Consider the following 14665-nt stretch of genomic DNA (forward strand, 5'->3'; position numbering starts at 1 on the left):
TGTCCAACATGGGAGCCACCAGCAACATGCAGGATTATGAAGTTATTCTGTAGCCAGACAGAATTATAAAAAGACATTTTATTGCAAAGGCCCAGCAGGTATAATATTTAAAAAGGTTATTGGTTATCTTGACCTAACGAGTTATTTTTGTATGTGTAGGTTTCTGTGGTTTGTAAGGCCTGTGACTAATGATTCCGTTACAGTGCAGTATTTTGAAATTATAAGTTACTGGACACAGTACCCTCATATCACAGTTGAAAAAAACTGATCCACATAAGCAAGGTGATCTGACTTATTAGTTATGAACAGGGGCTCTGGGGCCATCCTGCCTGAGTATAAATTCTCACTCTGCCTCCAGGGGGTTCTGTGTGAATCTTGGACAAATTATTGTTGTTTTTGTTGTCGTTGTTATTATTTGTGCCTCTTTTTCCTTACCTTTTAAGTAGCGAGGAATATGTAGACTCTATCTCCTACTGTGTTGGCAGGATTAAATGAGTAAACATCTGTGCTGCCCACTTCCCTGGGTTTCAGCATTCTCCAGGCAATCAGTGCCAAACTCAGAGGCATTCTCCACTGTCTTCGTCAGTCTGGGATGCTGTAACAAATTACCGTGGGTCGGGTGGCTTAAACAACCAGCATATTCCTTATGGTTTGGAGGCTGAGACTTTCAAGGTCAATGTATCCTTGAGAGGATTGCCAGCTCGAAGATGGCTGTCTTCCCAATATCTTCATATCCCAGAGAGCAGAGAGAAGCAAGCACTCTGGGGGCTTGTATAAGAACACTAATCCCATTCATGAGGGCTCTACTCTCATGACCTCATTTTATCCTACTAATCACCTCCCAAAGGCCCCACCTCCCAATACCATCACCCTGGGAGATGGGGTTTCGACATATGGATTTTGAGGGGATGCAAACATTCAGTCCACACATCGGCTAAGTCTCCCCAACATGCAGTCATCAAACCTGTAGCTAATTTCAAAATAATATTTATGTCTCTCTGCCCATTTCCATTCCTACATCCACTATCACTGAAGCCCTGTTACATTTTATTCCTTATTTTTCTGGTAGAGATTTAATTGATTCCTCTAACTCCAATGATCCCCTCGCTCCAGTCTGCTTAACAGCCCTGCCAGGTAGGTCTTCCTTAAAACACCTTCCCACTTCACCTGGTGGTTTTTTAGTTGTAAATGTCAGAATCCTCTCCACACCCCATCCTATACCTTTAATCCGTTACACTACGGCTCACTATGTTATTTTCCTCTTACCAATGTAAGAAATTTCCATAAGCTTAAGAGCTTAAACCAGCACAGATTTATCAGCTTATGGCTGTGGAGGTCAGAGATCCAACACAGTTCTCATTGGGCTAAATTCAAGGTAGCAGCAGGGTTCCTTCCTTCTAGAGGGTCTAGAAGAGAATGTTTCCTTGTTGTTGTTGTTTTTTTCCAGTTTCCAGAGGTCACCCACCTTCCTTAGCTTGTGCCCCACGACTTCCTCCATTTTCATGGTCAGCAGCCTTTCTGAACATTGCTCTATGGCTACACCTCCCTCTGATTTTAAACTCAGCTGGGAAATGTCCTCCATTTCAAGGACCCCTGTGATTACATTCGGCCCACCTGGACAATCCAGGCTACTCACCCTATTGTCTCATCTCAGGATCCCCTTGTCCCATCCCATTCAGGCATTATGAATGTGGCTGTGACACTCACCTTGTGTAACATTTCCTCTCATGAGCATTTTATGGTTCAAGGCACATATGAATGACTTTTTGTTTTTCTTCCTTAGCCTTTCTACATTCAGTATGTCTGGTGAGATTATATGAATCCTTTTTAATTGTCCCCCTGCACTAATCTTTAATAATGTATCATGGGTTTAAAATGCTAACTGATAGACAATTTAGAAGACAGAAATCCTCTAAGATTTTTGTCCTAAAATATCTGTCATGCATTTTGCCATGTACAGTAACATGTCAAAGGTGGCTACCCTGTGGCCGGGGAGGGACATGATTCTGCCATCACACTCCCCTCATTCTCACCAATGTGCTGATCACCTGACCAAGGACCTATGCTCCTCGCTTCGCTCACTTCTTCCTCCTTTCCATTGACTACCCTGTTCCCATCACTTCCTTCATTCAGCACATCAGGATTTCATGACCACATTCTTCTCTAAATGGAATGGGTATCTTGAATCTAATGTCTGACAACTGTTCTTACTGTATATGCACACACTGACCTGCACATAAACCCGTCCAGCTCTTTATTTTCCTAGAATCTCCCAGAGGAATCAGTTCCATGATGATGGTGATGATGATGATGATACTGACAATGATGACAGGGACCTCTCAAGGATTCTGATAAAGAGGGAATCAATAAAGGGAGGGAATCATTGCAAAATTGCCCCAGAGACAGGCTTAAAAGTAAATAACTGCTATAGTGTTTAATGAAATTGACTAATATTTAACTATTTTTAAAAATTTATATCACTGAATTTAAAATTTTAACGGGAATTCTCATTCACCAGTAACCAAGATTCAACTCTAGGACCAAAGTCTAAGGATTTTGATCTTCTAACAAATTGTCCACTAGCCTTTTAAACACGTGATCCTTTTAAAAAGCTTAGTGCTGGGCTGAAAATAAGCAGGATTCATATAATCTCACCAGACACAGTGAATGTGGAAAGACTAAGGAAGAAAAACAAAAAGCCATTCATAACGTCTTGAACTTCACGTTGCTCACAGGAGAAAATGTTAGCCAAGGTGAGTGTCACATCAACATGACGCCTGAGTGGGATGGGGAAGCTGATCTTCCTCATCAGACATTTATGCTGATTTGTTAGATGCCAACACAGTTTCCTCATTGGATTTGCTTCTAACAAGTATGGAAGAATTTACGTTCTACCAAAAGCAGTCTAAACATTTTCCCCTGCTGTCAGGTCTCTGGACTGAATGTCCCCACAAGAAGGACATGAATATGCTTCATAGGGAATTCTTCCTGAGAAGAAACAGGATTTTCGAGGGCAGAACTGCAGGCCCCCCATGGAGGGCTGGAGGAGGGCTACAGGGGGCACTGGAAAAACAGCAGGAGTGAGTTCAGATACTACCGCTCAGGTCGCCAAAGACAGCATTGCTATCTCTGAGGATATGACATTCTCCCAAAAGTTCCATGAGTGAAGGTACCTGTGAACACTAAGCAGGTTGTTAAGAAACAGCAGCACATAATTTGCGTCACAACTCAATTACAGTATGTTTTGATATTTGGAAAATAATTAGCCCATTGTCCTTTGAAACTGCAGCAGTAGCAATAGAAATAAAAAAGGCTGAGCCGTCTTGGAGACAACAATCAATAAACAATTCTAAATCTGCAGGATTCCTTGACGATATGCAAGCAATGAGCTAGATGTGTCTTGCAGATAGCTCTTACTGCAGGGCGCTGTCCTGCAAAGCATAGAACTAGTTTTCTCAGCAGACAGAGGGAACCAAGTCAAGATTCCAAATCTTGAGAGATTTACTATATGGCAGGAAAGATCACACAAGTACATCCAGCCAAATATGAATAAATGTAATCAAATATTATCAAATGTGATTGGAGCACAGATGAAACAGAAATTCCTTTCATCTGGGATCTAGAGAGACTTCTTCAGAAAATGTGGCTTTGGAGATGGCCAAAGACATGGGTGGAATTTTGGCAGAACAGGATGTAAGGAATTTTAAAACTGATTCTAAAATTCATATAAAAATTCAAAGGATCCCAAATATCCAAAACAATTTTGAACAAGAAAAACAAAGTTGGAAGACTTGCACTATCTGATTTTCAGCTTTTTTTTTTTTTTTTTTAACTACAGTAATCAGAAAGTATGGTGTTGGTGTAAAACAGGAAAATAGAATAATGGAGCAGAATAGAATGTTCAGAACTAAACCAACACTTATATAGACAATTGATTCTCAAAAAGGATGCAGTGGAGAAAGGATCTTTTCAACAAGTGGTGCTGGAAGAATTAGAGAGTGATATGCAAAAAAAAAAAAAAAATGAACTTTGATCCACACCTCACAAAATATACAAAAATTAACTCACAATGGATCATAGATCTTAATAGGAAATCTAAAACTACAAAACAGCTAGGAGAAAAAGCATAGGCTTAAGCTTTATAACCTTGGGTTTGGCAAATATTTCTTTGCTATGACACCAAAAGTATAATCTATTTTAAAAAGAAACTGATAGAGTGAACTTTATCAAAATGAAGACTCTTCAAAGCTGTTCTAAACACTGCTAAGAAAATGAAAAGACAAGCCATAGACAGAAGCTATTTGCAGATCATATATCTGATAAAGGTCTCTCTTTGTATCTGATCCAGAATAAAGAGGTCTCAAAACTCAATAATAATGCAAACACCTGAATGAATGAATGAGACCAGAAAACACACTTCAGTAAAGATATCCAGATGGATAATAAGCATATGAAAAGATGCTGATTAAAGATGCCATTAGTCATTAGAGAAATGCTTTTAAAAACCACAGTGAGATACTAGTACACATACATACAAGAATGAATTCGATTAGAAAGACCGACCTTACAAAGTGCTGGTAAGGAAGTAGAGCAAGCAGAGCTGATACACACCACAAGGAATTTACAATAGTACAACCATTTTGGAACAGTCTTTTACAGTTTCTTTAAAAAAGGTAAATACCTATCTACCATATAACCCAGATATTCCTCATCTGGTGCTTTAGAAAAGAAAAGCATATGTCCATATAAAGACTTGTAACCAAATATTCACTGCAATTTTATTTATAATAGCTCAAGTTGTAAATAACCCATGCATCCATCAAGAAGTAAATGGAGAAACAAATGATGGTCTATCCAAACACTGCTCACAACAAACTATTCAGTAAATCTCAGCACAAAACAATACTCTGCTATAAGACAAATAAGCTATTAATACAGCAACACAGATGACTCTCAAAATAATTACACTGAATGAAAGAAGTCAGACAACATAGAGTAGATACTGCATGAATCCATTCATACAACGATGTTGAAAATGCAGACCAATATGTTGTGATGGAAAGCAGATCAATGGTTTCCAGGGGAAGAGATGGGGAGGGAGGGAGGGACAACAAATGGCAGGAGAGAAGCTTTGTGGGTGATGGGTATGTTCACTCTCTTGAATGTGGTCATGGTTTCTTGGGGATATACTTATGTCAAAACGTATTAGCTGTACACTTTATATGTGTGAAAATTACTTTGCCAAGTATACCTCAAAGCTGTTTTAAGAAAAAAGGCACTTCAGTCCTGATCCACCTCAGCGCCTGATTGGAGCGACATGATCAGTCCCTCACCCTGTTTGCCTAACAGGAAGGTAGAAAACCTCTCACGGAAAATATCATATGGATTTTTCATTTGCAATGTCTGCCATGTAATAAAGAATTTCAAGACATGCAACATGTCAAGACTATATAACGGATAATATGAGAATAAGAAACATTAGACAAAGGATGCAAACCCCCAGGTGATGTAGGCATCAGAGTTACCAATAAAGGCTATAAAATACTTTTAATATATTCAAGAAAATAAGGAAATTATGGGAGAATAGACAACAGGGTAAAGACTTTCACCAGAGAAATATACTGGAATGTATTTTTAAGAGAAATCAAACAGATACTCGAGAACTGAAGCTTTCAGCTCTGGAAACAGGTAAACAGAGCTAATTAGGATCCCTTTTAAGTAAAACTTTCAGTAATGCCAGGTAAAATACAACAACAAATGTAACACAGAGCTAACTATGGAAAGAGAAGTTCCCAGGTGACAATACAAAGAGGACACTTAAAGCCCAGAGTGGTAATCTTGTGAGCTGATGCCACCACACCCTGGAGGGAAGGGGTTTTAATCTGCACATAAATAGAGATACAATGTCCATTTAGGAAAAAGGGTCCATACCAGATGTAGAAGACTCTTCCTTTATATCTATATAGTCAGAGACAGAGATGTAAAGTGGCAGCAGAGGTCACAGTGACACAGGGCCCTGGGCCAAGGAGTGTGAACACCTCTGCAAGCTGGGAAAGGTAGGAAGACGAATCCCTCCCTAGAGCCTCGGTGTGGAACGTAGCCTTGGCCACACGTAGGTTTTAGCCCACTGACAATGACTTTGCACTTCTGCACAATAGAACAGTGAGATGATGAATGTGTATTGCTTTAAGCCACTGAGTCTGTGGTCCTTTGTTACAACAGCAACAGGAAAGAAACTCAGGAACCAACATGAACATGAACCCCAAGCTGCCTGCTGTGCTGGCAAGAAGTTCTTTGTCTCTGAACCTGGGGGAGTCTCCTGTCTTCTGGCAGCATCCACAAACTACCTCATGCTAACTTGACAGCTTGCAGAGGGTTAAATCTTAACCCTGCACAGTTCTTGATATTTAGTTAATAAAAATGATGGTGTCATCATGGGTATTTTTCCATCTTTTAAATACCTTTCAGTCTTCTAATAAAGCTACCTCTAATTGAGAGACAGTGTAAATAGTTTTCAAACTTCATAATAAATAACTGTGGTTTTATTTGGTTACTTAAATTATGAGTAATAATATTCACATTAGTAAAAGTTATTAAAATCAACATTGTTTAATGAAAATATCATTTCTTTTTGCATGAACATGTATTAACTACAATAAATGTTCCATGCTTTGTTCTACGATTTACTGTTAGAGCCTTAAAGAATAATATTTTCCTCAAAAGATATTATGGCAAAGGGATTTCTTTTGGTGGAACAGTTCCTACATCAAATCTGGTGCATGGCTCAGGCCACTGGGAACCTAGAGATGATAGATATTAGGAGGCATTATAAACACAAAATGATTTTTAAAGGAATTAAACAACTGGATGTGTGAAAACAAAGAATCTGAGAATATTCTAGTGAAATAAATGTATTTTTCAGCTTAAGCAAGACACTGGGTGAATAAATCTAAAATGAAAAAACCACCCAGAGATCAGCAGTGAGTCATGCATGCAGTGTGACTGATCAAAACCAAGTTGTTTCCAAACCAGTGTGCAGGCTTGATGCCTTCATGAATCAAGTCTGTGTGGCACCAGGTCACCTCGAATACATGTTGATGAGGTATTTATAAGCCCTTCACCATCCCAGCACAAAGCCCACACATGAGCCACAAGACCATCACCTACACATCTGCAAAAGACACAGCATGGTGTATAGCACTTTTCTTGTTCAGTAGCAGGTGGCAGGGCACTGTGAGCAGACAGAGATACAGGGACACAGAGACACAGAGGCACTTCCCCTCACTCAGCTGATAACCTTCCGTGCATTCCTGGGGACAGGATTGTCATAAAATGCAGCATGGATTGATCCTCCTCCTAGGAAAGGAACGGTAGGTCTGTCCTCAGGTTGGAGCAAGGGTGGCCGGAGGATCTCAGAAGAGCTGTTTCAGCACAACCAATAGAAATGTCGGCCACCGTGACCACGAGAGACAGGTCTCCTGCCATCCCGGTAGGCACTTGGGCTCCTGACAAAAGCTGGGCTCAGTAAAGGCTTGAGTAGAAGGCACAGACCTGAGGGATGCCCCAGCAAGAGACAGGAGGTAGGGCCTGGTTTATACTGCTCTGGGTGTATCCCAGCCTCATCCGAATACGAAATCAGAAATTTGCAAAACAGCAGGGCTGGGATGGATCATCTACTCCAGACTCCTCACCTTACAGTTTAAAGGGTGGCAGCCCTGGGAGGCAAAGCAACGTGCTAAAGGCAGAGCGTGGAAGTGGCAGCGCCAGATGAAAAGCACCATGGCAACCCCCGTTCAAGGCCGCTGACACTGAGGACGGGGCCAAGGTTTCCAACGAGGAGAATGAGACAGTGTAAATACTTTGTTCCCCCCAAAACCCCAAATGTTTACTAAGGCACAAAAACTCACCTTAACTAGCTCTCTTCTGAGGGGGCTCTCTTCTGTCTCCGTCTTTCTGTCTGTCTCCATTTCTCTCTCTCAGACACAAACACATACAATTTTGTGAAAGGGGACTTCCTGCCATACAAAGACAGACTTCACATCTTCAGAGAAACACTTGACAAAGCACATTTCCAATTCAAGTCTTTGTGTGAGGTCTGGGCAACTGGCTTATTTTCTAGAACAATAGGTGGTTCCAAAATCAGGAGATCATCTTCCCCAAAGGAAGAGTTCTGGTCCGTGTTGATGAAGCTGGGGGTGTCACATTTCATGAGCCCGTTCGGCTCCTCCTCTGGCCACCTGCTGCATCTGATGGCTTCCTGGAGCCGAACATCACTGTCAAGGGCTATGGTTGGGATACCAGCTTTGGCCTTGTCCAAGCGGTCCACTTCATTGACGTAGCAGTGAAAGAGGGACCTAGATTCGTCATTGTGCTGCCAGAGAACCCCTTGGGCACCAGCGGTCTTCCAAAGTCCGACACAAAGCTGTTCAGTCTGAATCTCTTCTCGGGAGACTCCGCATTGCAATAAAGAAAACCAAAATAAAAGATCGCTCACACTCTAGCTCGGTGACCTGAAGACTTATAGTTTTTGATATCTGCTGAGAGCAAATCCCTGCACAGAGCATGCTGACAAGCACTGGAAGTGAGAGACATCACTTTCGAACACATACAATTACACCCAAGGCAAAAGTCTCGTGAGGGCCCTTGGACCATCCTGAAAAGTCATCGCTCCCTGAGAATCCTCAATACTGGTGCATCGCACACCAGTGTTTCTCAGTGGGACACTCAGATCATCTTCATCAGAATTAGTTAAAGTGCTTCTTAAAATGCAGAATTCTGGGGTGCACACCCTCAGAGTCTCCAGAAGTAGGGACCGGCAGTCTGTATTTTCATAGCCACCAAGATCACTAAACATGCTCAGGTTTAGCACCGCGGTCTACTTCGGGTCACCTGAGCATCGACAATGCTGTCTCATGGGGTGGGGGGGGTGCCATATGTGTCAGTGTGCTGTCCTACCCACGTGTCTCCCCTGATTCTCAGAACTGACAGTGCAGTCCCATTGGGCAAGAAATACCACCATTTCACAATGCATACGCAGGGCGCCTGACTGACAGATACAATCAGTGCTAGGAAAGGGGACAAAACTCAGGTTCCTCATCGCTTGTTTCACTTACTGTGGGACAAATGATCAATTCAAGGGTAATAAATCAGTGTATGAGTGAATAACATGACTCTCGTTAGTCCCACGAGTGCCTGGAAGAGCGAGCCTGGGCACACTGAGAATCATAATAGCCCATCTACTTAATTGTCATCCTCCCCAGATTTATGTAAAGGTTACTTCCACCCAGGCAGTGACCCCTGAAGGGCAAGAATCATGTCCGAACACACTCTCAAATCCAGAACAGAACCTGACAACAATTAGGCTCTGGGGTCTGTGTATAGCGAGTGTGGAATCTCAGTGATGCCAGCTCTTAGACCTTGCCTTCCCATCCCACCCCTCACGATATGGCCCTTATGACCAGCTCTCCCGGGGCTGGGGCCACGGAACCCATTTACAGGACTGGAAGAATCTGATCATGTAAACCATCCCCCAGATTATCATCAAGAGTCACCTGCATTTCAGGGATCAGTAATCCCAGAAGTTTTGCAGTTCAGGCAGGTGAGGGATTTTTATATCAGCTCTGTCTTCTACTGTGACTGCCTGGGTGACATCAGACAAGGAATTCTCAAAAGCCTGAGCTTTTCCTTTCAGGAATAATCTAAATAACAAATTTCGTTGACCACTCAACAAGTGTGATGTGAAGATCAATGATTTACACAGGAGTACAACATTCACTAGGTCATGGATTTAGAATCAGAGAAAAATCATTTGAGAAAGATTGACAGAATGTAGCTTTAATGCAAATTTAAGTATTCTTACCTTTCAGTAAATCATCTTCTTCCCCAACTTATCACTTCACCCAAGTTTAAAAGATGTTTGAGAACAGGGATGAGTGTGCCAGCAATCTGGGACCCAATAACCTAAAATGTCACCTAGGAAAAAGAGGGGAGTAACACATTTTTAAAAAGCATGGTGAGGATGGCGGGGCCATCCCCCAACTCCAGACTAAGAAGCTCTAAGTAATAGATTTCCTGCCTGCCTGGGGCATCAGGTGATGTGAAAACCCACCCAGAAACCTCACTGTCCAGCAGCTCCTCCGTAACACAGGCTACACTTTCTCAGAATTAAGAATTGGGGCCAGTAACCACTTTGCTGAAGAATAAAGACAAAGAAGAAGAAGAGAGTTCTGCCCCTCCCCAGGGGAGAGCCCAGACCTTGGGCTGCATGCACTGAGCCTTCCTCCCAGGAGAAGGATAAACTGGAGAAGGGCGTCCTGCGAAACTGGGACAGCAAATGTTGAGATGGGAACAAATTGACCGGCTGGCCAGGGACAGCCCCCTCCGTCGCTGCCTTGGCGGCTGCCTCCGCCCCCTCAGCACATCCTGCCCACTTCCGGTGGTTAAGCTGTCAGGGAAACAGTGCTTTGCGACCTGGGGCAACAGAGGCTGCCCCCAGGCCAAGCTGCGGGGGAAATGGGATCTAAACCACCAGCTCCCAAGCGGCAAGCTCCATACCCCCGCCAACAACCCGCCGCCCCCGCAGCCTACAGCACCCCCGGGGCAATATGTCCTGGAGAAGGGTGACCCGGGAATGAGGGGCAGCAGAGGCCACCCCCACGTCAGGCCTCCAGAGAGATGGGAGCTTATCCTCCAGCCCGCCAGGGGCAGACCCCCCTCCTCTCCAACCCCTGATGTCACCGCGCCCACCTCCCAGGAGCAACCTGACCGGGTGTGGGGTTTCAGGCTAATCTTGGGCGGGAGAGGCCGTCCCCAGGCCAGGTCAGGGGAGAGGAGAAGAAGTGGCCCCATTAGGCGGGGCAGCCGGCCGTCGCAGCTGCCTCTGCCCCTCGACAGCATCGCGCCCGCCTCCCAGGAGCAAGCTGACCTGGAGACGGGCATCCGGCTTCTTGGGCAGCAGAGTACACCCCCAGGTTTGGCCGTGGGGAAGAGGAGAGCAAATTGACAGGCTCCGCGCTGCAGGTCCTCTACCCCTGCCGTCGCCTCCCCCACACTTTAAAGGCACTTCCCAGGGCGCCCCTCCCCCAGCAGGCTAAATGGGACAGGTGTGTCTGGTGATCTGAGGCAGGAGAGGCCACTCCCACACCAGGCCATCGGGGAGACGGGAGCCAATCCACCAGCTCCCCAAGGCAGCCCCCTACCCCCACAGCAGCCACCGCTCCTGCCCCCTGACCTCACGGTGGCCACCTCTAGGGAGCAGGCTGACCTGGAGATGGACGTCCGGCGAACTAGGGACAACAGGGACCGCCCCCAGGGCAAACCATGGGGAGAAATGGGAGCAAATGGACCGGCTCCATGGGAAAACCTGCCGCTGCTGCCACCACCCGCAACGTAACACGCCCGCCTCCTGGGGCCAGGCTGACTAGGATACACGTGTCTCTTAACCCAGGGCAAGAGACACCGCCCCCAGGATAAGCCGCGGGGAAGATGGGAGCAAATGTGCCCGCTCCCCCGCTGCAGGCCCCCGACCCCCGCCACCCGTGCACCCTGACTACCCTGCCTCCCGCCCCCAGCAGGCAAAGTGGGAAAGGGTTGTCCCGGGACCTGGCGCAGCAGAGGCCGCCTGCAGGCCACGCGGCACAGACATGGGAGCTAATCCTCAAGCTCCCCCGGGGCAGCCTCCCTATCCCCGCAGCCACCACCTTCCCAGCCCCCTGACTGCACCGCACCCATCTCCCAGGAGCAAGCTCACCTGGAGTCGGACCTCAGGCAAATCTCTGGCGGCAGAGGTCGCCCCCAGGCCAGGCCGCGGGGGAGAGAAGAAATGGAGCAGCTCCCTGGAACGGACCCCAACCCCCAGCCGCCGCCGCCGCCGCCGCCTCCCAGGACCAAGCTCACCTGGAGACCGGCGTCCCGCCTCTACGGCAGCAGAAGCCGCCCCTGGCTCCGCCGCGGGGGAGAGCGGAGCGAATTGACCGGCTTCCGTGCGGCAGCCCCCCTATCCCCGTGGGCCCTGCACCTTAACGACACCGCCCCCACTCCCCACTCAGCTTGCTGAGTGGGACAGGTGTGTGCAGCGACCTGGGGCAGCAGAGGCCGCTCCCAGGCCCGGCAGCCGGGAGAAGGCAGCTATTCCATCAGTTCGCCAGGGGCAGCCCCGCTCCGCCCCCTTGCCGCTGCCACCGCCCCCTGACCTAACCGCCCCACCACCCAGGAGCAAGCTTACCTGGAGTCCAACATCTGGCGAATCTCCGGCGGCCAACGCCCCCCCAGGCCAGGCTGCAGGGAAGAGAAGAAATCGACCGGCTTGCCCGGGCAGCCTCCCACCCACCGCCGCCGCCGCCGCCGCCGCCGCCGCCGCCGCCGCCGCCGCCGCCGCCGCCCCCTCCGCCACCCCAGACCATTGCACTAATCTCCCGGGGTCAGGCTGACTGCGAGGATGTGCACTTGCCTTCTGACCCTGGCCACGTGCCTGAGCACCTTCCTGCACCCCTACACTCCCTGTACCTCTGCACCCCTGCCACTCTCTGCCCTTCCGCACTGCCTGCACCCCCGCATCCCCTGAACTGCCTGCACCCTCCACAGCCCCTGCACCCCTGCCACCACTTACACCTTTGCACTGCGTACACTCCTGCACCCCTGCTTGTCCCACACACCACCTCTTGGGCCTGTGGCAGAGTCTCTGCTGTTAGACCAATGCACAGGAACTCACATCTTTGCCAGTATATGATGCATCAGTGGACGTCTGGGGTTGGCTGCAGGAAGGTACATGTTCCCGGTCACTAGCCTGGGCCACTAGGGTGATCTCTGTGAAGTCACCCAGGACGGGCTCAGAGATGCTGTTCTCTGGGAAGAGAGGAGTTGAAACCGGTCTTGAGGGCAGAGCTGTGCTCACCAGGTCGTCCACGCTTCATGTTTTACACGGGGTTTCGGAGAAGTGAAATTGATCCTGCCAAGTAAGACCGGCCTGCTGTGCGCCCACCTCAGTCCTGGGCTCTGAGGCAGACCGACTGGCTCCTACCATCAGGACAGAGTTTGGGCACCTGAATGGTCCCTTGGAGGCATCCTATCACTTCTCAGGAAGAAGTCTGGCTGCTTCCACCCTATGGCCCTCCCTCCCACTGTGCTGGCCTCAGGAAGGTTCCTTATTTGGGGAAGAAGGCAGCCCACCCCCTACCCCACCCCTCACCTTTCTCTAACCCAGGCTGGTGCTTTCTCTGCCCTTCAGAGTCTGGAAAGCCATTTCTCTTCAGGTATGTCCCTTCTGAGATGGACTTGCTTCCACTCAATTCTAGGCGAGGATGCACCATGGAATGCACTGGGTAAGAGAACCAAAATAAATAGTTTCTTCTGTGAGGTTTTCTGTTTATCTACTGGGGCTGGGCTGTGTGTAGTTTGCTACAGCTATTCGTGCGAGAGGCTAAAGCCAACCGTGTGTCCTTGTTTTCATCTCCCCGCTGTCTTTGGGTTTTCCCTAGACACTCCTGAGACATTTACTTCTTTTAATTTTATTCCTGTTATTACACAGGGGCCCTACTGACATGGAGGTAAGGTGTTGGGGGAGCGGGACAGAGCAGAGCATTTGTAGTCCTGTGATTAGTTCTCATTGAGCCTGTGCCCTGAGCTGTGACCTCCACAAGTGTGTCTCTTTCCCCCACCCCAATTTGGGTGACACAGAAGGTATTTCCCTTCCCCCAGGTAGGTTAGGCTCTGGTAAAATAATTTCTCATTAAAAAAAAAAAAAAAACACAACCCGCCACAATGGAAGAGAATGTTCTGGGTGTATTTCAATAGAGCTATTTTTTCCTTTCCTGGCAGGAACCATGAGGAGTTTTCCTATGATCTTCACTCTGAGAACAGGATACGGTCCTGGAGGTAAAATGCATGAAAAAGAGCAGGGGGCCCCTCTGACTGGCCCCCTGGAGTTGTCACACTCGGACTTCCCCACGCTGAGCCTCCAGCTGGCCTCAGGGACCTGTTAAATCTGCCTGCCCCCGGGGTTCTTACAAAAGCGGGTTCTGCCCTGGGAGCTGTGACTCTCCAAGCCTGCCCGGCTGCCTCTCTGTGTTGGGAGCAGCTTTCCCCCTCAGTTTTCTTGTGGATCTAAGAAGAGCAGTGTGTTTGCAGCTCCCTCAGCTCTGGTGTTGTTTTCAGGACAGAAGGAGCAACTTCTGAGCTCCACACGAGCTGGACCAGAGGCTGGAAGCCTCCCCTCCTCTGCCTCCATGCAGACAATCAGTGGCTGTGGTTCTGGCCGAGTTTCTGAAGATGTGGATTTAAACACACACATCCCAGCCCCCACAGGAGCACACAGTCCCATAAATCCCTACAACATCCACTGGTAACTACGGAACTGATGAGGACACGGGTTTCGGGGCTGCAGAGGCCTGACTGCATGACTTTCTCCGTGGCCTATTAATGTGGTTGTTATGGGCCTTGTCTGAAGTGGCTTGCTTACCGCACCTGGTACATGGGAAATATAAAATAAGTACTAGAACCTCCACTTTTTCTCCCTCTTGGGCCTTCCAACCTAAAAAGAAATACGTGAACTCAGACGGCCTAGTCACCACAATGAGGTCCGACAAGCCCGGCTCTCCTGAGTGATGGACACTGACTTGCGCATTAACTTGGAACAGTAGGGGAACCGCCTTCCTCTAACTGGGCCTCT

The 14665-nt window shown here is 47.5% G+C and overlaps 1 protein-coding gene across 1 annotated transcript in view; it reads right to left on the bottom strand.

Moving 5' to 3' along the window:
• The window catches only part of LOC141578890 (uncharacterized), a 190692-nt gene that overhangs the window by 168643 nt on the left and 7384 nt on the right, over window positions 1-14665 (bottom strand). Inside the window, exons 7-13 of the mRNA XM_074372620.1 lie at window positions 13187-13315; window positions 12710-12843; window positions 12224-12276; window positions 10255-10444; window positions 9860-9972; window positions 7908-8451; window positions 436-595 (exon numbers count right to left, since the gene is read on the bottom strand). Coding sequence (XP_074228721.1) covers window positions 9961-9972; window positions 10255-10444; window positions 12224-12276; window positions 12710-12843; window positions 13187-13315 — 518 coding nt within the window. The 3' untranslated portion in view covers window positions 436-595; window positions 7908-8451; window positions 9860-9960. The remainder of the gene's footprint in view (window positions 1-435; window positions 596-7907; window positions 8452-9859; window positions 9973-10254; window positions 10445-12223; window positions 12277-12709; window positions 12844-13186; window positions 13316-14665) is intronic.

The sequence above is a fragment of the Camelus bactrianus genome, chromosome 1 (genome assembly GCF_048773025.1).
Source record: "Camelus bactrianus isolate YW-2024 breed Bactrian camel chromosome 1, ASM4877302v1, whole genome shotgun sequence".
Taxonomy (NCBI): Eukaryota; Metazoa; Chordata; class Mammalia; order Artiodactyla; family Camelidae; genus Camelus; species Camelus bactrianus.